Below are 26,984 nucleotides of genomic sequence, written 5' to 3' on the forward strand. Positions count from 1 at the left end.
AAAACGCGTAAAGTCTCTAAACTCGCGTCCAGCAGTGGGACGTTTAAATGGATTTATGATGATAATATTAATAACGCACACACTCAACATAGCCCCGCACTAGGGCAACCCTGTGTCGCGGGCGCGATGGACACACACATAGACAACCACACATTACACCCAAACTCATGAGAGAAATAAATGTAGGCTATACAAATATTTCTCGCGGCCCGGGAATCGAACCTGGGACCTCTGCGTGGCAGTCCGGCATGGTAACCGTTCAACGACGGAGGCAGTTGATTACCTAATGATGATTACCTTTTGACAGTAACTTCTTTCGGCTGGGACCGTAACAGGTGCAACAACGAAACGTGAAATTCGAAACGTATTTTGCATGCATTTCTTAAATTTTATTATTTATGACCCGTATAGCACAAATGTGTTAATAATCGCGACAGTTTAAAATATACTAAATAATTAAGTACTTATAAATACCTACTAGAGCTAGGATGATTTTCGAATACAATTTCGAATGTTAAGTGAAATAAATGATGCAAGCGGAAGGATGAAAACGTGTTTATATTTCGAATTTATAAAACGAAATGAGAGACTGAGAGAAATGCCTACTTATTAAGCTTATTACTCTTTACATTTCGCACGCCTATAATATACTCTCAAATAAATAAAACGAATTTAAGGCAATGGTAGGCTATATTATTTTCAATAAAATTTTGTTAACATTAATCGTATTTATATTTTTGTTTATATTCCATTAATTTGTCTCTCTCCTGACAAAGGCAAATATTGCCTCGGGATAAATCAGGGAGTCTACTCCCTTTCTCCGGACCTTCAAGTAAAACTGGACACTTCATATTTGACATTGTCTTTTGATTTGGTCGTGTATTGCTTATTTGACAATAATTGTTTCGGACAGAGAACAGGAGTAGAACACAAGAAGCGAATTTTTGTAACGACTTGTACATAGCATATTGAACTATATGCAAGTTGTATAACGTACAATACAATCCGATACGGTGGTGGCGTGGCTACGGGAATTTCCGATACTGTACATAATTCGCCACGAGACCCACGACACTGTTTCTTTGCTCGTTTCTACTATGAACGTTACACAAATGACATAAAGTTAATTATGCTATGGTTACAAAAATTCACTTCCGTTCCATTCCGCGGCGACGTAAATTGAGCCTAAGTACAGTAATTGACATTTTTATTGTAAATTAATAATACGTATGATCTCACTCAACTTCTAAAATAGAACAGTCTCCACTTTTTGTCATAAGTATACCTTTTTTACATTATATACCATAGTTTGATAACGCAACCGTGAACGCTACGTGTGATTCGTAACACAGGGTTGTCCCATTATTTTAGTTTTACCTACAGGCTGTAAAAATAATTTTAAAGAAATAAGGTATTAATGACAGTATTCTCGTGCTACATTAATAACGTAATAACTTTTATTTCGTGCAATATTAATAAGTTAATAGTCTTTGTAAAATGCAATACTTACAGATTGATATTTGCATGCCAGCATCGCGGATTAGTATCTCGATTATGGGAGAATTATTATAAAATAGAAATTAAATGCTAAGCCATTCTGAATTTGAGGCATTGTTGTTCAAATAGCCATCAACAATCAACACGTCTACTATTTAATGTAATTTTTAAACACCAAGCGAATGCTTCAATTCTTTAATGAACCCCGAAATTATTCGAATATGTGCGCTACTTGTCTCATTATACCTACTATGTATACAGGGTTATTTTTAAAATACTAACCACTATTTTATTTTCATACAAAAATAAATAGATTTGAATAGATCGCTCTAAATCTAAATGGTAATAACTCTATGCAGCACAGGGTGGGAGTCTTCGCGGAGGACGCTTGCACGTTCAACTTCATTCTACCAAATACAGTCCTAAAAAGTGTCAGATAGTAACGGAAATTAATTTTTGGTCAATTTATATTTTGAAAGAAGTCAATTTTTATTCTTGCTTGTGCTTTCATTTTGTGTGATTAAGTGCTTATTGAAATTATTTTGGTTCTTCGACAAATTAAAATAATTTAATAAACACAATTAGTTATCATTGTCAATTTAATGTCAACAATAATAAGAATAAAATATACCAACAGATTTATATTACGTAAATAGGTAATGTACGACAAATCGCGTAGTTGAACGTGTCATTATTTTTTTTTTCATCAAAAGAATAAATTAGGTGCACCACAATCCATCGTCAAGCTCGAATTTCAAAAACCTTTTCCACGCTCGCGAGCAAAAAACGCTTTTGCGCGCAGATTTCTAATGACAAAGAAAGCCTTCCCGAGCTAGTGAGGTGAAAAAGTTGTTTAATATGACTATAATCCTACAAGGTTGCCAGTACTTTTAAAATAACCCTGCATATTTACATAGTCATTGGTAAATCGAGATTAATAAAAAACTGTAGTTCAAGGTGCGAAGTGATAAACCGAAAATACACCGCTAGTTACAACAGTCAGGAGAGAGAAGCATCAATAGAGATGAAGTGTTAGTTACATATAATAACAAATTAAAGTAAAACTTGTACTGTGATATGTGTTTATACTTATATCTATGTATGTAAATACCTTTTAAGTTACTCGTAGTAAAGTATAATTTTATCGAATATATTTAAAACGATTGTAGTTATTTTAAATTAACTACGAACGTTTTATGAAACGAAAAAAATCTATAAAATACAATTTTATTTTAAGTTTTTTTTATTCTAGAAATAAAATGTAATGTATACATTGACTTTTATTCTGAAAATACTAACAATCATATTCAGGGTGCTTACAAATTACATACGGATACTTTTAGGGCCAATTTGGAATAAAATAAGCGCAATAAATCTTATATAAGTGTATTAATAACAATAGCCTAAATTTAGATGTCAAAAATTTAACACAGGTTTTCAAATCACATCATTTTACACACATTCGTTAATATCTACCTGCTCAGATGATAGCGTTTGCCTCTCGTCACCTGAAGTTTATTGTAAATCCTTATGACGCAAATCGATGATGACTTGAAAAACGTCCGCACCTAATTTGTTGGCACCTTATATACTCTACCTACAGCTTCGGATCTCACGCCACGCTCAAGGATGTCATGTCTGCTTTATAGTTTTTTTTTTTTAATTAACGATGTCAGTAGGCATAAAATACTGAAAAATCATACAATTTCGAGTTATAAAACATAAATAATAAAAGGGAATAGTACTTAATATATTATTTAAACTATATATTTCCCATATCTACTTACTTAATGTTAAAACTAAACACTACTCCTTAAAATATCTAACTTTCAAATTATACTTTTCCTGGCGTAGACTCCGAGAAATTTATGGCAGTTGGGACAGTAATGTTCAACGTTTTTCCATCTCTTCGTCATATACGGCAATATACAGCAGCATAGCCACCTGCGGACGGAAACAACCAATTATTTATGGGACGGAAGTATATATGAATGATCTACTTAAATACTCGTAGAATGAGCATCACATGACATTCGATTGATAATTATAGATTACACTTTGTTGAGGATTACATTTTTCTATTCAAAATTTGATATAGTAATCAATTTTGCGTAGTAAGTAGGTACAGTTTATACAGGTACAGATAAAATAGATACACGGAAATAGCTGCTTTCAGTGCGTATTCACAAAGGCTCAACTCACATTGGCGCATAATCGAAGCGTCGCGACGTGTCAATGTTTTCGCCTATAGCATATTCATCTCTATTTTTCCATTATTATATTATATTACATATTTATTAGCCACAAATATGTACTATGTAAAAAAATAGGGAATCGCGCGACGACGCTCGCCTTCGCCTTTTTGTAGTTTAAAACGACGCGACGCGACGCGGCGACTCTGCGCCAGTGTGAGTAGAGCAAAATACTGCAAAATAACATGCAGTTCGTGCGCCTGCATTGCGACTACTAGCTGATGATGTAGTCCGCATGCAGTTGTGCGTCACGGTTGCTACATTAGCAGTCGGCAAATGTGAGGTACTCGCCATATATTCGGACAGCAACCCAACTGAAAGTAGTTCTTAAACGCAGTTGACACGCCTGTGTCGCGACCCATCGACTACCAACTATACTTCGTTTCAATCCATTTTGAACAGAAAGTAAACAAACAAGTCACTGACTGATCCGACCATAGACGGTTTAGTGATGGCCAATTGTAAGGCCAACTACACATCGATTAAATAATTGAATGGATCGATTTGTTCAATTGAGTCATACTAGCGGTTTTCCTTACATAACCTATATAAGCATATTTAAAATTTCAATTCAAATCTTTCAAATCCTTACACTCAGATATTCGTTCGATTGCGATTGAAATGTTCGATGTAATTATCGTACTTTAATTGATTGAACCGAATGTTTTTTTCGAACAGCACTATGCAACCATAGGCAAGTCATAGAAGTATAGATGAATAATAATTTCTAATGATGCTAACTTACTTATTTCCACCGCCAAATGACCGCCAAGGAGTAATGTGAGCATTACCTACTGTGTTACGGTTTTGAAGGGCTAAGAGTGCTGGTGAACTGGCGCAGTGACAGTGCTCCTCAGATCTTTGTGATTTAAAGCACTGAGCGACACTGCAACTGTTTTGGACAGGCGTGTCGCTATCCACCAGAGGAACGACTTGTTTATCCCATCACTTGGTATTATTAAAAAAATGCAAAACAGTACTGAGTATACAGTTGATGCGTCTGCATCGCGACTACCACAATCCGCCTTCAATTGTGTCACCATCGACCCATTTGTACGGGTCTTGAGTGATTTCACAAAGAACATTTGGAGCGTATGAATACATTTTTCATTATGTGTACGATTTTTCTACGGTAATGTACGTATCAATGAAAATAATTGAATATCCAATATCTTCTAAACATAGAGGCGACTTATTCTTTCGCCACTAGAACCGACTAAATCACGACTTTTTTTAGTGTAATCAGATTTAAGCTAAGTGTTGTGATTCTCGAAACTGAGAAATGGTGCCGCAAGAACGCAAGAATAAGCTTATTCCAGCGTGGATAGTAAAACACCCTCATAACTTTTGAACGGCAGACCTTAGTCGGTCAGCCGGTCTGCAATCTAGTTTTTTGCGACTACAACCGACTAAATAGCGACTTTTTTCTGGCTAGACAAATTTCCGAAACTCGACCATGGTCACGCAGGATTATTGGGCACACGCCATTGTCCGTGCGGGTTCGGGACTTCAAATTTGGACTACCACGGCTACAATAGTGATGAGTCGTGAAGTATTCGTACTGTATCTCAACTGCAAAAGCAGTTTGAATTCATACCAATTTTTTTTTTAAATGAGTATTAATAATACGAGTTGCGCAATATGTAACAGTCATTTGTAAGTCAATGTAGTCAACAGACCTAAAAAATAAACATGTATTGCAGATTTTATATGACTTAATTAAATTAACCCCAGAAGTGGCCAAATACCAAGATGCTACAGGCGTTTTTAAAATTTAAACATTATAAAAAGATTTATTAAAAAAATGTACCTTTTTAGCAATTTAAAAATTGTTGTAAAATCAGCTTCTATACATCCTGTGTTTTCACAAAGACATTAATGATGAATTATTGTTGTGTGGCTGAGCTACCACAAAAATGACGATTAATTAATTCATGAAATATCGCAAATTTGTTTAGGTTTTGCGTCATAAAGTAAAGACTCTCGGGTAAGTGGGGTAAATTGAAACCGATATTAACGCCGCGTTATATAAAAAATATTCTATTACGTCCGTGATTATTGATTAAACAATGAAGAGTCAGTTGCTATCAGGGAATCAACAGCGTCACTGGTCATTTGTAATGGTCATCAACGTATAGATAGTGTAAATTAAAGGAAAATGACGACTTTTAGCAGCGATACAAATGCGGTACACACTCGTAACTGCATCGGTACATACGCGCAATTGTGTTTTATAAGCGATTGCATAAATGCACACGCGAGTTTGTATCGATGCATTTGCGCGTTTGTATCGATGCAGTCGCGCGTTTGCATCGATACGATCCATGGGCAATCGCAAGTGTAGCGATGCAATCGCGCGTTTCACGAACGCGCGTTTGCATCGCTGCTAAAAATCAAACATCTTATCTCTAGTCTAGTTTTTATATTATTTAATATTTTATAGTATATCAATATAAATTATTGCGTTGGTATAACCTAACATTTTTTAAACTCCGATGATCAATAGTATCATTGTTGTTTTGTTGGTCAACTTTAGATCGTTTGGCTGGGGTATATAAAACAAACTTTTACTTCAGCTTAGCATATGGTGAGTTAAGCAAGTTTTTCGTACTTACAAAATGAACTTTGCGTAACTTTAAGCAAGAATTTAAACTAAACTGATAGTTTAAATCGCGTTTAAGTTGTTATAAAATTAGTGGAGTCATTTCACAAAATCAAATTAATTTCATGGTTTTTGTTTTCTATTTCGTCTGTGGTAAGCAACACGTCTGTCCATAACAGTTGCAGTGCCACTAAGAACTTTAAAAATCCCAAAGATTGAAAGGAAACTGCCACTACAACCGCCACCCTAATAATAACGTACACACTCATAACCCCGCCCTAGGGAAACCCTGCATCGCGTGTGCTATGGAACACACACATAGACAACCACAAATTACACCCAAATTCACGAGAGAATGAAGTAGAAGAAGAAGAAGAATGTAGGCTAATCAAATATTTATCCCGGCCCGGAAATCGAACCCGGGATCTCTGTGTAGCAAACCAGCATGGTAACCGTTCAGCTAGGGAGGCAGTACAGTCAACTTAAGACATAAGTTGACAAGTCCCATGTGCTTGTAATTTCACCAGCACCTTTATCCTTCCAAACCAGAACGCAGTATTGCTCACATTCCTGCTTGGCAGCAGAAATAGGTAAGATGGCAGTACTTCCTTGGACGAACTCTTTCTAAAAATACTAAATGGTAGTAAATCATCATGGTATTCAATAAAATCAATTTAAATATAAAAGTATTTTTATTGTCCAGAAACCAACTTTCCTTAATGTCGATTTTCTAACATTCATAAGGCCTAATTGTATTTCGGAATTATAGTACAGTATGTACGCAAAGTTTTTGAAGTGGTAGGTACCTAGCACAAAGGTGTTTGCGCATTTTCTTGAGTAGTTATGAAACTATTCCCATAATATGAGAAACCTATACAATAAAATCTAAAATCGCACTGGGGATCTTGTGCAAAAACACATATTGAGACTCCCATACCATTTCTAACTTCACTATTCTAAAGCGTTTTCTCTTTCACTAGACACTTGACGCTGGAATGAAGGTAATTCATTGAACGAACCACTCGGCATTTGTCTCATTTACGTATCTTTATTTTGCAGGAAATTCGCTGTTCAATGAACTTGACAATTTTTCGTTATCTGCACAAAAATTCTCTTTCAAATTTGTTTAAGACACGCTAGAAAAGCATTCATTAACATACTGAGTGCAGAATATGACCGTGATACACTAACATGGTTACGTTAGTCATGAAATGATAATCGCACAGAAGGTCATATGTTGATGTATTCAAATTGTAAGTAAAGGATGGTCACCCTTTGTTAAAAATTAAATCTTACGTCGATAATTCCGGGTTCAAATTTGCAATATCGCAAGGACTTTAGACTTTGCGTGCTTCTCTCTGAGCTCAAATGCAATGTTTATAATGTATGATTTAAATGTGTGCCGGTGCACATGTTTAGTTATCGGGCGTTGCGAATAGAATTAGTTTCATGAAAAGTAAACGACATTATGACTCGATCTACCTACATAAAATACTTATACCAATAGAAAACTTACCAGAAAAATATGGTTAACACTGCAGCAATGATATGCGTGAGAGTAGTGTTTCTGTATGTAGCTCTTGTCATCACATCTTCGCTGCAATAAGGGCATCGCATACCCACAGGTTCCGAACCCACTTGAAGTAAATCCATCTCGATGGACACGTTTGAGCTTTGAAGGATCTGATGATACTGATTGGACTCCACTGGAAAGAAAACGTACCATTAAAATTAACAATTGGGCCTTAATTGACTTTTCACAATACTTTTTTGAACTACCTGGGTGCGTTTGGCACGTTGCTACGTGTTTTCGGTTCTTCTGTATGACGTAGAGTCCTGGGCCTTAACTCAAAATATGAGCAACTGCATAGAAGCCTTTGAAATGTGGGTCTACAGAAGAATTTTAAAAATATCGTGGACAGGTAGAGTCTCTAATGAAAGAGACTCAACTAGTGGGATATTTTAAATTCCATTTGCCGCCAGTGGCAACAACAGATCTTTTTATCCCGTTTGTCACCACCTGCTGATATATGGGATTTTTTTTCTCTCGTTTGTCACCACTTGGTAACATATGGGGTTTTTTCCCCATCTGGCGCCAGTAGAAATCACTGGCAACAACTGAGGTTTTTTATCCCGTTTGTCACCACTTGGTAACTGACAACTTGACAACTGGGAATAAGCCAATTTTTCCCGTACTAATACGGTTTATTTTGGTTACGTCGAGCGGCAGGGACACGTGCTTCATTACAGAATATTTTTTTTTATAAACATATGAAATTTTGAATTTTTTTGCCATTTGAAAAATGTTTATCGTATAGTATACGTGTTCTATTTACTTAGTTCAGTTGATATTAAAAAAAACATTGGTATATGTAAAGTACCTATTGAATGCAGCGGTTTTCTAGTAAAATTGCCAGGTAAGTTTGCCTTTTCCATAGTAAAATTTTTTAGGAATCGTGTTTTCACACCGTATGGTAATCAGTGTATATCCTCAATTTTTTACAAAGTGATTGATTCAACACTCACTGTGCGGAATCAACCAAAGCCATTGAGAGAGTATAGACTCTTAAGCAAAATCAGCGTAATTGACATTTTTCGAACAAAAAAAGTGCCAATATCTCCAAAGTTAGTGTTAGTTATGACAAGGAGGGCAGAATGGTTCTCGTAATATTTAGTCTAACGAAGAACCATTGTGTTTTACTTACTTACGTATAGAGTTTGTGAGAAGCATGCTTGGTACCATATATTTTTTTAATTTTAAAACTCCATAGGTAAAAGTTTCTGATTATAGATAAACAATATTCTTACAATGATTATAAGTAGTAGAAGTTACTTACGTAAAGCCAAAATTGAAAACACAGTACGATCGCATATGTTTTGACCCATAATTACGGATATCTAATAACTTTGGTAAAATCGATAAAACCACACTTGCTTGTTTTCATATACTTAGTTATATTAAGTATAACTAAGTTGAAATTAATCAATTCATAACAATACCATATATTCAGGCGTATCAGTTTAAATTATAATGTTAAAAAATAGTTAGATATACAAAATGTTACATAAACTTACTTGTGGCCCTATTTTTATGTACAAAATCGTTCAAACACTTCAACCACTTATTGTCGCACTTACAGACACTATTAAAAATCACTAAAACTGATTTAATATTTGCTATAAGGCCTCGAAATTTACGTTGTTTTGTTTAATATCCTTCCCCGAAATTGCCTTTGATACTGGATATCGGTCACATTTTGTACTAAGTACCTACTACTCGTTGAATGATGGCAAAGCCTTGATAACAAAGCATCGATTTATCAGTTACCTATCAAAAGATAACATTACTTGGGTCGAGTAGGTGAATAATACGATCAATATAAGTACTTGTTTACCATTGTATGCGGGCGGTATTGTATGTGTAAAATCATTTGTACTGTTGGTCAATCTTTTCGCAGAGTTGTGTAATAACTATTTATATAGTCACTGAGATATGGGTCTATTCTTCTTCTACTTATTGATTTATTAATATGGAGATTTAGCGTAGACTGTGCGTTTTATTCATTCTCGCAATAACCATAATATAATAAATAGAATAAAAGACGCCTGGGCAAGTACGGTATATATCTTCCATAATTCAGAAAGGAAAATGATTGCTATGGTCAGGGAAGGTGGATGCTTTATCCCATCTACAACTGCTTAATTAGAGGAGTATACATACACAATATGCAATGGTAAATAAATACGTAATCGAAATTAAGCTGATGGTCAGGGGGTAACGATTTTACTCTTCTTATAATTAATTTTAGTTTTTGAAATATAAAATTAGGTCTATTAGCGCTATGTCTACTCAGCTAACGGTAGAAAGAAAAGACTCCCTACATTAAAACGAACTGCAGTAACGTTACTTACTGCGCGCGTGGCGCAGCATTCGATGTTCTTATCCTAATAATAAGGCACTGACAATTTCTGTCAGTGCCTTATTATAAGCTAGAAATATTTCTAAAAGGAATCAAAATCGTATTTTCACTCTACGTGGTATAATAATTGAACACAGGATTCGCTCTGGGCATTTTGGAGGGAAAAGTGAGAAAAAGACTTTCAATTATTTTATGAAATCAAGTTTAAAGTGGGATAGGATAGTGCTATTGTGCCTTAATCGAAGATTAAAACGCGAAGTTATACGAATCTCGAACTAAAATACCCGTATCGGCCCGATCTAAGGAATCCTGAGTCAATCCAAGCACGCCGCCTCAAATTGCCTATCCTCTTTGTGGCGGCCATATTTACAGAAACATAATTAAACGAAGACATGGCTCAAAGGACTTGTATCCAAGCCAAAATTACTAATAAAAAAAAATAATTTAACACATTATCTACACTTCGTAAACACAATGTAAAAGCGCGGGAAACGTTTGAATTGGCTGACATGTTTTTTTTTGTTGTCTATGTTCAAGATAGAGTTTATTTAAAATTTTTTGGCATAGGTAAAAGTGTCCATTTTTAGGTATTTCCTTTTTTATGTAGGAAGGGGGTTGAATTGTAACAGAAAACTCTTTCTAAACGTTTTCTTAAGCACGTTTGGGACGCTATGTAGTTGAAAAGCAGTCGCAGTTACGCTTTTATTCAACTTTCTATTCCTGTGAAACCGTGGATTTCCTCTAATTTCCAAATTCTTTTTTTTTTTCCAAAACGAATGAAATGAAAAAAAAAGGTATGAGTAGGTATAGGAAAGCCTATACCTACTCATACCTCCAGTAGGTATACTTCTTCCAGAATCCATTCAGGTCCCGTTATCGTCTAAATTCAACCTCAATGATGTTGAAATTCGAAGTTTCTTTATGTTAATACTTTATTATTTTAAACCAAAGCTAACCGAAAAACCAAAAATATAAAAAAAATACACTCAGTCTTGGCTGTATGGTGCATAAGACCTTTTGCCTTTTCACAATGAAAAAAACAGTACTAAAAAAAATTTATGTCAAATTTGTGAAATTTGACAAATGTTATGTTGTTTTGCAAGTCAAGTTAAAATTAAGATTGTTTTGTACTGAACTCGAATATCTCAGCTTTACACATGAAATATGTGTAAAAACAAATGAGGACTCTTGCCACTTAGTTAATTATTATTGACATAATACGGACATGTGGTAAACTGAATTTTCAAAATGGATGTGGACCTACTGCGTCCCGGCACTGTGCCGATATCTCCGGATACAATACTCTGGTTTGAATTCCTTCTCGACCCTAACCTTCTGAAGAAGCATCTGAGCAAACCTAATCCAGGTATGTAAGATTTTTAGTATTTTAGAGATATAACCTCTTAGGTAGTTTCACTATTTTCCAATGACAGTAGAACTGTATACAACACAAGGGTGCCTTCAAATTAGACGTTTGTAGAAGTACTGCAGTGTGTGTGTCTGTAGCGCTTCAGACATTTTAAGTTCACTAATTGTGACTGCAAAATATTGGCGCGCGTGGGTTACGACAGTGACGCTGCAACTGCGCTTCTAAACATTATATGAAAGTTAAAAATGGCGCGGCTGCAGCGCCATAGTAGCGTCACTGCATCGCTTCTATAAGAGTCTAATTTAATGCTTTCTGTAGTGAAGTACTTAATAACCATAGATGATAAAAAAGACGACCTCGGTAGGGTGCTATTCCGTGCCGGATTTGCAGTCTTGGTCACCGTAGGCCCCAGGCTACATAGTCAATACCAGCATCCGTTCAGAAGTTTTTGAGTTTATCGAGATCAGACAGACAGACACACTTAGGGCAAATCTACCAGACGAAGGAACCCTTTTCAGATAGTGTAGATGAACACAATTTTGGCCATTGTTTTTCTGAGAATATATTCAATAAAATTTCATCAAGTTAGTCAATGTTGATTGATGTCAGCACAAATGATAAAACAGTTAATAATAAAAATCATCCTTTGCAGAACCGTCACCATGTGTTTTAATAGAGGAGTTCCTATCAGTGGATACTAAAAATGCATCCAATTCTAAGCCAGCGAGTGAAAGAATTGTGGATGTAGACAATCCACCTAGTCCGCCTGCAACCACACCATCCACTATACAGTTCACACGGAAACAACTAGCATTGAAAATACTGGCATTAAAAGTTGCTTCTACTTTGCATTGGAATTTAGGTATATTAATTATAAAGTTGTTGTTTTAGTGCCTTGCATTATAGTTTGAAAATGAAAGTAACCAAAAACAAGATAGAAGAAGGATAAACAGTAAATCATCACCTAAATTCATAAACCTTGTATGTCCATTAACATGAACTTTGCACAAAAAACAGAATTACTAGAAATAATTGTATGACAGTTTATCTATCTTATACCTTTATTTCATAACTAAAAAAGTGTAAAGGAGGCTTGAAGTGTAAAAAAGGAATTTTGTCCAAAACACTAAAACATAACCTCCTTTAAAATCCTGTCATGATCTTTTGCATCGGTTCCTGCAATTCAATTGCAATCATCATAGTACAGATATCACCCTACCCTACTATATCACCAAAGATGCTATTATTTTCTTTTTTGCATAACGTCTGGAGCTAATGAAGTACCAAATAGTATAGTCCCAAACATACACATCCTCATCATCTAACAATATCTGAAAAAATCCATCTTTCATGTCTAACATAGTAAACACCTCTTTCCCTGCTAAATTATTATAAATTTCTACTGGTGATAGTGCCTGATAATTTTCTTTCATTATACTTTCATTCTACTCTTTGGGATCTAAGCATAACCTCAATGACTCATCTAGCTTTTCTGCTATAACCAAATTATGGCACTAAGCTGTTGGGCCTTCTACTTTTTTTATAATTACCCTACTTTCATAGCTGTTTCAATTTTTTTAAAATATATTATAGACAGACGCTTGGCCACAATCTCACCTGATGGTAAGTGACAATGTGATCGAAAATGGGACGCGTTTGCCTAAAAAAATGCCTATTCACTCTAGCCTTGAATAGCCCCAAATTGTACTTTTCGAGAAATACAAATAGAGCATTCCATTCTTTTGCCGTACACATCAGACGAAGCAAAGTGCTTAGTGCGAATAGGTGGAATATTAACGACATAAGAATGGAGTGCTCCGGACCTTCTAGTCTACTAAAGGAGGAATAATGAGGGTGGAACTAAATTGAAAAGTTCCTGTGCACACTCCAACCTGCAGGAAACTGACAAGCAGGCCACTTTTTTGCGATGGTCGAGATTTTGTAACTTCAACTCCACAAGAGAATTGTTGTAAATAAATCTCTTTGCTTTTGGCTCCACTGAATCCAAGGCAGCTAACTGGTAATGGGCAGAGCCATCCCAAAGGTAGCAGCAATACTCCATATACGATCAAACTTGTGCTTTATACGGATTTAAAAGCTGTTCAGGTGTGAAGTACCGCCTGACCTTGTAAAGAATGCCTAGTTTTCTGGCAGCAGATTTTGCCAAGCACGAGATGTATCGCCCAAAGTTGAGGTTGGATGATAAGTCTAGACCAAGTAGCTCAAGGTGATCCCTTATCGGCACGGCACAGATAAAAGTCTTGGAAAGTCGGAGTAAGGTGTAGGGGACTCCGTTTTGATGTGAAAAGACACGCCTGTGTTTTAGCCGCATTAAACCTGACCCTGTTCGCATCTCCCCAGTCGGAAACCGCTTTCAGGCTCAGGTTCAACCAGGTGACCATCGACTCTCGTTTACACTGGATCTCTTCGCTGTTGTCTCGGGCGTCTGTCACATAACTCTCTACCACTGTGCTGTCGTCTGCGTACCCAAAGATACCGGGCATCATAAAGGAGGTCGTTGATATGCAGCAAGAATAGAGTGACGGAAAGGACAGATCCCTGAGGTACAGTGGCATTTATATCATGAGGAGCAGACGAGTAACTACACATCTACAACTACACGGATTGACCTATCCTTCAGAAAATCGCCTATCCACGTGCAAAATCGGGAACGGGAAGCTTGTTTAACAGGCTGTCATGCCAAACCCTATCAAAGGCCTTTAATATGTCAAGAGACACGGCAAGCGATTCACCGCGTTTTTCGACGGCCTCGCCCTATGTAGCATACACAAGAAGATTCGCAGTAGATCGACCACGACGAAAACCATACTGTTGATCACTGAGAAGATCGTTATCTTCGAGGTATCCAAGGAAACGGCTGTGCGATACGCGCTCTACAGTCTTACAGAGTATAGAGGTGATTGCGATAGGTCTATAATTTGATGGGTCGGCATGACTACGTTTCTTAGGTACAGGCTGTACATTTGCAAGCTTCCAAGTTTTCGGGACTTGTCCAGAACTCATAGAGAGGCGATACAGGCGAGTCAACACCGGAGACAACTCGGGTGCACAGTTCCGCAGGACAATCGCTGAAATTCCGTCAGGGCCACACTGGCTTTCTTGACGTCTAATTTGCGTAAAGTTTTCAACACCTCCTTTTGACGGATAGTGATCTCGGACATTTCCGAGTTACAGCGAGGTAGTGTAGGTGGTGTTTGCGAAGTAACGTTTAGTCGGGAGTTGGAAGCAAAAAGAGAGACAAAAAGATTGGTTTTGTCTTCAGCGGTGTGAGCCAGCGATCCATGAGCTCTCATTAAAGGCGGAAGGGATGACCTACAGAAATTCGCTTCGGCCGATTTAGCGAGCGACCAGAATGCTTTACTCCCTGATGGGTATGAAGTTAACCTGGCCCCAATACGACAAGTAAGGCCGAAGCGAGCTTTCCGTATCGCTTTTTTGCAGGATCTAGCGGCTTTATTAAAGGCTTTCTTCAGACGGAGGGTTTCCAGTGCTTTGCGATCTCGAGCATCAGCCCAAGCCTGGTACACAGATTGCTTTAGCATTTCCGCAGAAGCACACTCAGCGTTAAACCAAGGGCGAGCTTTGCCGCTGGAGGAGGCTTCGAAATACGGAATATAGTATTCCATAGCCCGAATAATCACGTCAGAGACGGCAGACGCGCAGCGCGTCGGATCGTCAGAAGAGAAGCACAGCTGCCGCCAAAGAAATGCCGCGTCGTATCCCAATCTGCTGACTTGTATTGCCACATCCTCCTAGTACCTCTCGTAGTGAGATCGAGTGGGGAGTAGACAGATACAGATTTCACCAGACAATGATCGGATGTCCCTAGTGGGGACGAGACCGATACTTGATAGCGGTCTGGATAGGTTGTCAGCAGAAGATCCAGGCAATTGGCTGTGTGATCGTCAACGTCCGGTACCCGGGTAGCGCGACTCACCATCTGGGTGAGGTCTAGCGATAGAGCACAAGCTCGCGTCTCTCTTCCAGCGTGATCGGTTAAATTTGTGCTCCAGAATGTAACCTAGGTAAGCCAGATACGCCGTGTCGGAAAGACATCTAATTTGGGTCTCCATGAGGAAGAGCATGTGAGGCCTTTCAGTCTCAAGATAGTGGTGGACAGATGAGAGATCGGAGAGCAGACCTCGGATGTTTGAGAGGTGCACTTTAAGTGAAAGGACGTGCATCCGCTGTTTAGTCTTCCTCAATTTCCTTGACCTTTTCATATTAGGGGTGGAGTGAAAGGGGAGAGCGAAGGCAGTTGTACGAGACACTACACTGAAAGTCAAGCGGCGCGTACCCTATAAGGTACGCCGATGGGAAACTAGATTGGAGCGCGGGGGGACGCTCGAATCCCCCCGGGAGTGGCCACCGGGTCCTTCCATCCAGTCGCCATCCGGCACGATGGAGCACCCCGGGATTTTTCGCGAATTGGCGGGACAGCCTTTCACTGGACGTTAATCAGCTAATTGGACCCCCTACTACCTGCTGTCGGCCAGCGTAGCTCCGTGCTTCAGATCCCGGTACCATCCGGGTCTAGGTTCCCAGCGCAACAACAAGGAAGCCCCGAGATCAACCAAATCTGTGCAGTACAACTGTACAGACCCTTCACTCTAGAGCGACTACTCTGGGCGTCAAGCCGGAACACAGCCATAGGTGTTTGGCGGCTAGGCTTCGCCCAGAGGGTGGTCACCAGTCACCAGTCACGACCAAAGTCTACCACCGGAATTTGTAGCTTTCAATTTATCACTAATTGCATGTGGCACTCTTATAGGGTTTATTACAGGCTGTGCAGTCTCTCTGAACTTAATCTTATACTTTCCTATACTTCTAAGCCTTTAAAAACATCAATATTATCTTTCACAGACTATTCATTATCTGGACTTAACTCCCCCTCGATTCTCCTCACTAAATTAAGCCTCATACATTCTTGTACATCTACGTCAATGACAGACAAACGAAAACATAAAGAGTTACAAAGTTTTCAAATGGCCAAGGAAATATTTACAGAAAAAAAGATCACATTCCTTATACTTGAATAAAACCTAGACGTAGTATTTTTATGTTTCAGATATATTTGAGACTAAACTTCCACCACAGATTCAACAGCAGTTGATGCAGGACCTAGTTTATATGGCTACCGATGCTGCATTTGATGTGCCACCACAGGTAGTTATAATTTAACATGTTGTTATTGTTCAGTGACTACACTTGGTAATTATGACTTTAACATTCCTTTATTGTATAATATTGTTGACTAGTGGTAAATTTATGTATGTGATAAGTATATTGTAATTATTCTTTACCTAAATACAAAAAACAAACAAATACTGAAGGGTTAAATTAAATAATGACCTTCTTAACATTTTATTGTAACTTCTTTATATTCTGTTTGAGATGCATACTGTTATGCAAAGCTAAAATTTTAAAATTTTTCAGGAAATACCACCAGAATTGCTTGCAAAACCACAAGTGCAATTTGCATTGACTCTTTATCACAGATGGATTCTCAGATTCCCCGTCAAGGCTGCACTTTATGCGAAATCAACTAAAATGCATTATATTCTTATGTATGTATATACCACCTGACATTCTGTCTCTTTGAAGCAGTTTTACTCTGCTTGATTAGCCATTACTCTTGTAATAAGAATGTTCTCTGTCCCCATTTGTTTAAAAGTTCTGGAAATATTGTATGCAACATAAGTAAAATGTAGTAAAATCTCCTGATGTTAAAGGCCATAACATAATTCTTCTCTACATATACGATACTAATCCTGTTCTTGAGACTTAGAGATTGCAGCAAGCTCATTTTTTTATTTTACAGGCCAGGTATGCAACCTGATAATGGTTATAATCCATTGAACCAAAACTTCGAAAAGATTCTTCACATGACTGAAGCTGCTCGTATACAAAGCATCAGGTTCCTAGAGGATATTCTATCTCAATATGAACAGCCATTAGGCAAACCAAGGAAGGACCCAAAGAAAATCAAAGTTCCTGTTATGGAAGCCTTTGTTCATCTTACAGAGGACTGTAATGACATGAATCATGATTGGGAAGCAGGTGATGTTGTAATTAGTCAATACGAACTTGCAATGCAAATCCATTATGATTTCTGCTACAATTACTTCTTTTATGCCCAACACGATTTTGCTAAGAAACACATTCTTGGGTGCAGGGAGAATTCCAATAAATTAGAAAAAGATATATCTTTTTATTATAATTCTTATAAAGAAATGCCTTGGGGCAATTTCCATTATGCTAGCATGGAAAAGGATGATATATTGGGATATATCAGGGCTCTTAACCTAGGCTCTGAGGTTCTCAATGAAGAGCCTTCCCTGCTACAAAAACTGCAAGAATCTATTGCAAACCATTACACCGGTATCATTGCAGTGTTACAAGCAGATAATTTGACGAGAGAAATACCAATGATACATAGACAAGTTGTTGAGTTGGATATTCAAGGATCCGCTTCTAGTGGTGCTTTCACTGTCGCTAGGGATCTTCTTAGCAGAGTGTCGGCTCTGAACGCCGTAAGATATGCTCTTGAAGGGGGTATACCTTCTACACATCCCGAGTTTCTGAATAAATTCAAGACTGTAGGAATTAAATTTTTTGATCTCCTTTTCTGGGCTCTTGCACCAGTTTTGATGTCAGACTTGTCGGAAAACGACTGGAACAATCTTAGAATGTTTTTCCTGCACTTGGCTACATCTCAATGTAGAGTACCTATTGACAGAATTGACGAGTACTTGAAGAAACATGTAGGTGAAAATGCAGATAAAATCCGTAAGAAGTTGATATCTGATGAATATTTGAACAAAATCCTTAATGATCCCATTAACAGCGATGATGAGAATATGGATATACCTCGAGAACTTTTGACTGATGAATGGGAATCACCGGATTTTGACTTGAAGACTGTACCGGAATTAGAAATGGGACGGCTTAAAAAACGTCTAATTGAAGCGTCTACAGCTGATGACGTACGTATGTGCCTTGTCAAGCTTGCTATGATGTCCCCATCGTCGCCGTTATGGAAGATAAATCCATCTTGGAAACCTGCAGGGGAACTAGCAAACGCCTTAGTCGCTCTACCAAGAGGATTCTTGCAGGATTTTGTCTACATTGTCTCTGGGGCGGCCAGAGCTCGTGCAGAAGCAGGTTGTGCACGTACGGCCTTAACACTATTATCAGTATTGGAAAGCGAAACACGGAACGAACTCGGTGGAGGCACAGATCCTGCCTTATACAGATTATGTCGTCTTTTAACCTGGGAAGTATTGTTATTACAAGTCAATGTGATGTTGAGCGAATGGCCACATCATCGATTAAATTTGACCGCTTTGGCGAACAAGTGTAAGGCGTGCATTGCGGCTGCAACTTCAGCAGATGGCATCGTCCCTCGACCACAGGTAAGCTTGCTTTTATAGTACATCTTGCGTAAACAGAGTATAATATACTTTAGAATCATTAGATAGTACGAATCTAATCACCGAAGTACATTCGGTATACCAATCAACACCACCAGCTTACATTGTTGTTAAGTGACGAAATTTAGTATTGGCTTAAAATTAAGTTGATTGTTCTTAGTAAAAACTCCAACATATTAAAATTCCTTTATCATTTTTTTGTAGAATGCATAAGATTGTTCTCCGAACCAACGTTCTGTTATGGGATCAAATATCTTGGGACACAGACTGTACTTTAATAGACAATACTAACGCTTTTTTATTAAATTGCCGAATAGTATCAAGAAAACAAAGCACTTGTAAAAGAGCCAACAATCTAAACCACTATTTCCAAAGATTTCAATAGTCAATTTATTAACTATAGTAATTTTTTTGCAAATGACTACTTTTAAATAAATTGGCTACAATTTAATAATGTTTCAGATAATAGAAGCCTGTTGGATATGCCTAGTGAACGCGTGTGAGTGGGACAACGTGACGCACACTGGTGGGCCAGGCGAGGCCGCTGCTGCTTTAGGTGCGGCTTGCTTTGAACTACAACGCGGGAAGGGCACTAGGAAATTCCCAAGAGTCTTGTGGGACTATGGTACGCTTATTTGAATTTACACTTATAACTGTTTCAATTGCACAAAAATTCCTAGCGAAATTAATTTACATTAAAAAAAACACGAATTTTTTTGAATACTTTTTCTTTTAAAATTGAAAATTAAAATTAATGTACAAATAGAGAAAGGTCACCCGTGCTCAGGAGTGGGACGTATAAATATATTGATAATGATGATGATGATATTTATACATGTGTTAATAACAATTTAATTGTGCCCATAAAGCTCATAAAGATGCCACAGTATCATTGCTGGTACAAGGTTATTTAACCCATTCGTGGACAGTAACAGCGTTTACAGTAAAATTAAATATTAGAATAATAATAATAATAATAATAATAACGCACACACTCAACATAGCCCCGCACTAGGGAAACCCTGTGTCGCGGGTGCCATGGACACACACACATAGACAACCACAAATTACATCCAAACTCACGAGAGAAATAAATGTAGGTCATACAAATATTTCGCCCGGCCCGGGAATCGAACCTGGGACCTCTGCGTGGCAGTCCGGCATGGTAACCGTTCGGCCACGGAGGCAGTTAAAATTAGAATGTTAGAATGATAGTACAGGGTTACCCCATTTCGCTAAATGGATCTCAAAAAAAAAACAAGAATGGGCTTTAGCGCGGGATACGACCAGTGTTAGAAGAAACAAACGGTTTAGAAACAATTTTCCCTAATTTCTTGTAGCCTTACTGGTGGAAAAAGACAGTGGAGATAGATAGTAATCAGAAATGGAATGAACGAGTGAGTGAAGTAATTGTATGAACTTAAGGGTTCACGCCTAGAATTCATAGTTCGTTTAAAATATGAAGAGATGACTTTCTAATTCATTGCTTTTCTAGTATTTTTTATTTATTGAATAAAGGTGATAAAAATACTGTCTTCCGAACAAAGTTTCTGTTTCTATTTAACGAAAGCAAATTTATAGAAGGGTAGGTATTACAAATTACTTGATATACAAATATTTAACTATAGTTTATTAATATTATTGCACTATTAGCTTGTTGTACAATTGCCTTGTGTTTTGTTACTCAAAGTATCGTTTCGTAAAAGTCGTATAATTGTGCGCGTTCGACCTTTAGGTATACTGAGAAACAAACAAAATATCATTTTTAATAGTATTACGTATTAATAGTATTATGGTTACACTTTGCGTTAAAACGTTACAACGAATAAACTTAAATTAAAATCACTTTTGTCTAGTAACTTCAGAAAGGTTAACTCCTAATATTATGGGCAAATGAAAATTGATTTACTGGCAACATTGATGTTTAAAATAAATTTATTTCATTTTTATTTACGACAATTTAAACAAACAAAAGCAAACTTACCTGTGGAAAGTAACCTCAGTAGTTCTATGATCATTTTCGAACCGAGAATTGCAAATTTTAATTACATATTTCACCATTTTTGATATTTTTCTGTCACGTCTCGGTGACATTGTACTCACTCGAATTCAAGATGGTGACTGATGTCACTGTTGCCTGTGGACAACAGTGCCGTCGGTACCGTTTGAAGGCGCAGATTGCGCATCTATTATTTACAAGTATCTTTGCTTGTGCGTGTGTGAAGTCCGATTCAAATTCGGGAAAATAAGAATATTGTTTGTATGTACATCTAGAGATAAAATGACACTTCGGACCCCTGAGAGCCTAATATGGGCTCTTATTTCCACGCAGTTTACGCCAAAAGTAAACTGCCTTGTAATTTCGTCTTATGAACTGGTAATACCAGCCATTCAGCGGTCAAGTGACACTAGGCTGTCTTCTGCCCGAAGTTTGGTACGCAATATCGTATTACACACGTTACTTTGACATTTTGTTCACGGTTGATCTGTCAAAAAGTAACAGCATTATGGTCTATCCACACATATCCGGGCCGTGCCCGGGACGTGGACGGGCCGTGCTCCGTCAGGGGCTCAAAAAAATATCGTTGCGTATATTTTATATGAACTCATCCGGTCCGGACACAGACATGTGTCCGCCAGGACGGGCCCGCAGTTCATACAAATTAGCACGCCCCGGTCACGTCCCGGGCACGGTCCTGATGAGTGTGGATAGTCCTTTATACCATTCAGTTTACACTGTCTTGGTGTAGCTTTTATTGAATTGTTTTGTGCATAACTGTTTAATAATTATTATAACTTTGAGTTTATATATTTTTAGGCAATCGTTTCGTCATGTGTGATGAATACGAAATGTTTGAGTGTTTCGAAAGTGATGCTTCACACGATAATAATATGGAAAAATCCAAAGAAGACAACTGCGACATCGCAGTGATCCGTTTGAAATGGATGCACAACAATTTAGGAAAAGATACCGGCTCAGCAAAGAATGGTCCACAATCTTTGCGATGAACTTAAACCGCAAATATCGAGGCCTACAAAATCCACCGATTTATTGGTTGAGACTAAGGTTATTTTACACTAAAGCCAAGTATAATTTCTTACATTTTAATTTATAGTCAAATATTCTTAAAATATTATTGACATGTTTTCAACAAACTACACAGTAAACATTTACCCGCGGAATTTCGTGGACGTTTGACGTCGTCGTTCGGAAACTGAGTTTGCGCTTTTCTTTTATTTACAAAACTTAAAATATGGTGTATTGATTTTATTTATATAGTGTCAATTATTATATTGTGTCTTTATTTATTTTCGTACATGTATATGTATATATGTATCTATTATCTATGTGTATATGTATCTATTATTTTTCTCTTAATACAAGTGACAAATATAACATCGTAATATTCATCCATGTTTTTGAATGTTACACTAAAAAGCACGGTCTAGTCAAGTCCCAGTCATAGACAAAATAACCAGCGAGAAGTGAGCGAAAAATATGTATGTCGTAATACGAATTTTATCCAGTCAGTTTTTGGGCGTAAAAAGAATTGCCTGGAACTTGCATGGTTTTTTTTAAAGTTCATAATATGCTCCCTGTGACATTTCGGGCCGTGGTTTCCCGAATTCGGAACTGATACGAATCGGATGTAGTGGAAATTGCACTGTATGCGTTTGGCTCTTATAGTGCAATTTCCAAATGCCATCTTTACTGCTTTTCCATAAAGAAGTATCGACAACATGCTGGCAAAATTCAATGATTTACATCATCATCATCATCATCATATCAGCCGGAAGACGTCCACTGCTGAACATAAGCCTCCCCCAAAGATTTCCAGGCCAGCCGATCAGACGCGATGATTTACATACGTTGAACATTTTATATTGATTTATACATGATTTTATACAGTCTGTCGTTATTGGAATTTGCCATGGAAAGCTAATACAAATTCTCTCTTTGTTGCAGCGTTATCGGTATTCATAATAACGTCAAACGCTCCCGTAAAACGCAACGCCAGTGGCATGCCATCTCACTCTCGCGAGGCATCAAACGCGGCTGCGGAAGCGAGAAGCAGCTTCAATTTATTTCTCGCCTCTTTGCGCGAACCACTGGCCATCAGTGTTATGTTCTCTTTACTAGCCAAGATACATAATTTGTTAATTGACGATAATTCACTAGAGCTAGTAGTGGAGTATACCAGCCTTTGGCCTGCGAGTATATCGAATTTGAACTCATATAATGTGAAATACGTGCTGGAGTCGTTGACTGATTTGTTAGAGAGGAGTTTGAAACTGTATCCCTATAACACGTCTTGGTGAGTTAATTTTACGAACTTAGTATTATCACTGACCAACAACCCAAGAAGACTGCTAATAACGGTACAAGACAGCGTAGTCGGGTATATAGTACTTTCTGGTACACCAGATGTTATGACGAGTACCAAATAGCTTTTTTTGTAACTAATTTGTTTTATATTGACAAGCTGCAATAAACTGCCTCCGTTGCCGATCGGTTACCATGCCGGACTGCCGCGCAGAGGTCTCAGGTTCGAGGCCCGGGCCGGGAGAAATATTTGTATGGCGTACATTTATTTCTCTAGTGAGTTTGGGTGTAATTTATTGGATATAATTTCTAGTGATAGCAAACAAATCACACAGTGCCAGTTTTTTTTATTTTGTTTAGGATTCCATATTAGGAAGCGTTAATTTATGAATTAGATTGTAACACACAATGCCATCTATTGACACGCATATTTGTCAAAGTTAAAAAAATAACTTTAGGTCATGGTCAGTATTAGAATAATATTTATTACAAAGAAAAAACTGGACTTTTTTATTTCATATTAAAGAGGAATTCATTGATATCCACGACCATTTACATAATATAAAATACTTCCAGAGATCAGCGTCATCTTGATATAAGACGGAATCTTGACCTTTTTCAGAGTTAGGGCGCGTTCAAATTAGCCGCTCTTAGACGCGCTGCAGCAGCGCGACTGTCGCGCGACTGCCGCGCGACTGCCGCGCGATTGCAGCGCTTCTAGAAATTGTTTGAAATTTGACTGTTCCGGGCTAATTTGAACGCGCCCTTACGATCTGTATTATGTAGTTAAGCAGTCTTCTTGAGCTGTTGGTCCATTGTATTATTGTTAAGTTGGTAATGATCTTTGATATGAGTGTCCCTGTTAGGTAGTCGTTGGTTAGAGTTCATCATTGTTTCGTATAAAAATCATAACATTATTTAGGCTATTGGATGGTATCCGGCAATTGTTAGGCTTTTTATATTTGACCAAGTTTTGTTTAATATTTGAATGTATAGCCATTGCGATAAAAGGATGATTAATAATAAATAAGACAGATATGTTCAGTTCTATTGTTGTATTATTACAATTTTAGATTATTTTTTTTATGAATTATCTTGAAAGCGTGGTTTTACATTTAAAAAAATATATTAAAAGTAAAACATAAAAAACTTAAAAATGTAGGGTGTCCGGCTAAATTGACTGGTCTGTCTGTCTATTCGATTTTAAGACCTACCAATATTGCATAAGGTGGTAACACGCCGATTTTGTTGGTAGTACTTTATAATCACCTGTATCTAATCTAACCATATTAATCTTAACCATTTTTTTTTATTTTTAATCTATAAATTTCCACCAGGCTGCGGCTTTATGGTGACGTCGAAATGGCATGTAGCCGCTGGGGGGCAGCACTGCGCCGCTACCTGTGCGCGCTAGCAGCTAACTCGTGGCACTTTGCAAAACGAGCGCCAGACGAGGGCAGCATAGCTCGCCGAGCGGCTCGATGCTGCCAAGCACTTGGTGCGCCTACACAGGCTGCTGCTTTATGCCAGCTCCCCGACGAACCGGATTACACTACTGCTTTCAAATGTCTTGCAGAAAAGGTACATAGGTATAAATTGTTATATTTGCATCCAATGACACTTCGTAACCTTTGATATAATAAACCCACATGTAATCATACGTTAGTAGCAGTTGAGCTCCATGTAAAAAGTACGTCTGAGGAAGCCACTGCCAGAGGTATGGACCTATTTCTGCCGCCAAACAGTAATGTGACTATTACTGCGTTCCGGTTTTGATGGGTAAGAAGGGTGCTAGTGAAATTACAGGCACATGAGACTTGTCAACTTAGTCTCAGTGCGATGGGCGCAGTGGCAGTGCCCGTCAGATCTTTGCGATTTGAAGCTCTGGGTGGATGCGAAGGTCCCGGGCTCGATTCCCGGTAGAATTAATTTGAGAAATGAACTTTTTTAAATAGGTTCTTGTCTTTTTCTGAATAGGTTCTTGTCCGATACTCTGGTACGGGGTCAAGAGCACATCAAGCTTCACACCTAAGATTTAAATCCAACTCTAAGCCGCTTACGATAAGAATGGTCCAAAATACAAAGTGTCAAGTCTGATGTGCTATTGACTGTACTTATAGTACAAGGAATTTCCTAGTTTGAGAGCATGCCATTGGTGTGGTTGTCTGTAACGAACAATACGAACTACGTGAAACAAATAAAATTCTATGTGCGAAATATTATAGCTCACCTGTTTTTTTTATAATTTCAAGCATATAAAAGTTATCTTGTAATTTCGTTGGTATAATCTTTAAACGTCACTCCTGAAAAGTTGACATTTTGCATATGTAGCTTTATTAGACAAAGGATGCGACTTGTTTGATTGATTATTAACCTACTTGAAAAAAGGAGGTTCTCAATTGACTCGACTGTATTTTTTATTTCTATATGTATATTACGCGATTAGGTACTCTGGCATTGGTGAACCGAGTTCGATGATTATTTTTTGTTGGAATTCCACGATCTTTTGAGGTCACTTTGTTTTCGTATTTAAAATTACCCGTTCCATTCTTTGTTATAGACCGGTAACGCAGCTGACTCGATGGACGCATACTACGGTTCTCTATGGGATGGTACTCTTCTCGAAGTGGCAGTAGCTCTGCATGCAAGAAGGGGTGAAGGCGGTCGTCGATCCCGCGCGGTCAAAGCCGCGGGGGCATTGGAACTTAATGCTAATAACAGTGAAGATATTCAGCGAGAAGCGGCTGCGACGAGACGGGCGAGATTATTGAGAGCGCTTACAAATGAATATGTTGCTTAATTTGCACATCATTAAATAATGAAATCAACTTACCTTCTGAAATTCCCGTCAAAAAGGACTTTTGCATGACATATGTGATTTTAGTCGATTTATGTAAGAGTAAATAATAAATAGTTTTAACATGGCAAAGATTTTATTTTATTATTTGAACTTATGCAATAAGCATTTTAATACATATAATAAACGAGTAACAAAATGACACTTTTCTTAGCAACAATATAATAGGCATAACATACAGAATCATTGAACTAATCCATTATAATTCGTGTAACAATAGACTAAAAGTGACTCAATAACATACATATTATATCAAAAACCATGTAGAACCTATAGTAGTTATTTTATAATATTATAAACAAACTACATAGCATGAATACATTTTTCGCCAAAAAATCTTTTTATTACAAATTAATAACCCATATTTACATGAATCGCACATTAGTTGCACTATTTAGTACTAAAATAATAAAAATACATTAGTTCAAATAGTCGTTTGGATGTTTTACGTTGCACCCATTGACTTGTTGCACCCATTAATTTAATAGAATAAAATTTATAGATGGCTGCCACTTTCAAAATACTGCAAAATATTTTTATTATACAGATGACCTACGGCTCTGAGGCATGGTCACTTACTATGGGCCTCATAAAAAAGCTCAAAGTCACTCAACGAGCTATGGAGCGAGCAATGATCGGCATTTCTCTACGTGGTCGAATCAGAAATGAGATCCGTAGAAGAACGAAAGTCTCCGACATAGCTCGAAGG

The 26,984-nt window shown here is 37.5% G+C and overlaps 1 protein-coding gene across 2 annotated transcripts; it reads left to right on the forward strand.

Moving 5' to 3' along the window:
• The first annotated feature begins 11,335 nt into the window (after positions 1–11,335).
• On the forward strand, positions 11,336–26,338 carry LOC113232858 (integrator complex subunit 8). 2 transcript variants are annotated; one of them, XM_026467714.1, is made up of 10 exons: positions 11,336–11,637; positions 12,293–12,502; positions 16,730–16,827; positions 17,098–17,228; positions 17,483–19,076; positions 19,557–19,719; positions 23,062–23,410; positions 24,756–24,999; positions 25,979–26,223; positions 26,258–26,337. In XM_026467714.1, exons 1-9 carry the CDS (start codon positions 11,520–11,522, stop codon positions 26,216–26,218), a joined length of 3,147 nt encoding a protein of 1,048 aa, XP_026323499.1. In that variant the 5' UTR covers positions 11,336–11,519; the 3' UTR covers positions 26,219–26,223; positions 26,258–26,337. The 2 variants fall into 2 exon arrangements, with proteins under 2 accessions (XP_026323499.1, XP_026323498.1); XM_026467713.1 differs by having other exon boundaries at positions 25,979–26,338.
• Positions 26,339–26,984: the final 646 nt, after the last annotated feature.

The sequence above is a fragment of the Hyposmocoma kahamanoa genome, unplaced genomic scaffold, assembly GCF_003589595.1.
Source record: "Hyposmocoma kahamanoa isolate Upper Pololo Valley unplaced genomic scaffold, ASM358959v1 78, whole genome shotgun sequence".
NCBI lineage: Eukaryota > Metazoa > Arthropoda > Insecta > Lepidoptera > Cosmopterigidae > Hyposmocoma > Hyposmocoma kahamanoa.

Coding starts and splice junctions, on each gene's coding strand:
- LOC113232858 (XM_026467713.1), top strand. CDS start 11,520: ATGGATGTGGACCTACTGCGTCCCGGCACTGTGCCGATATCTCCGGAT. Junction 11,638..12,292: donor TCTGAGCAAACCTAATCCAG/GTATGTAAGATT, acceptor CATCCTTTGCAG/AACCGTCACCATGTGTTTTA. Junction 12,503..16,729: donor TACTTTGCATTGGAATTTAG/GTATATTAATTA, acceptor TTTATGTTTCAG/ATATATTTGAGACTAAACTT.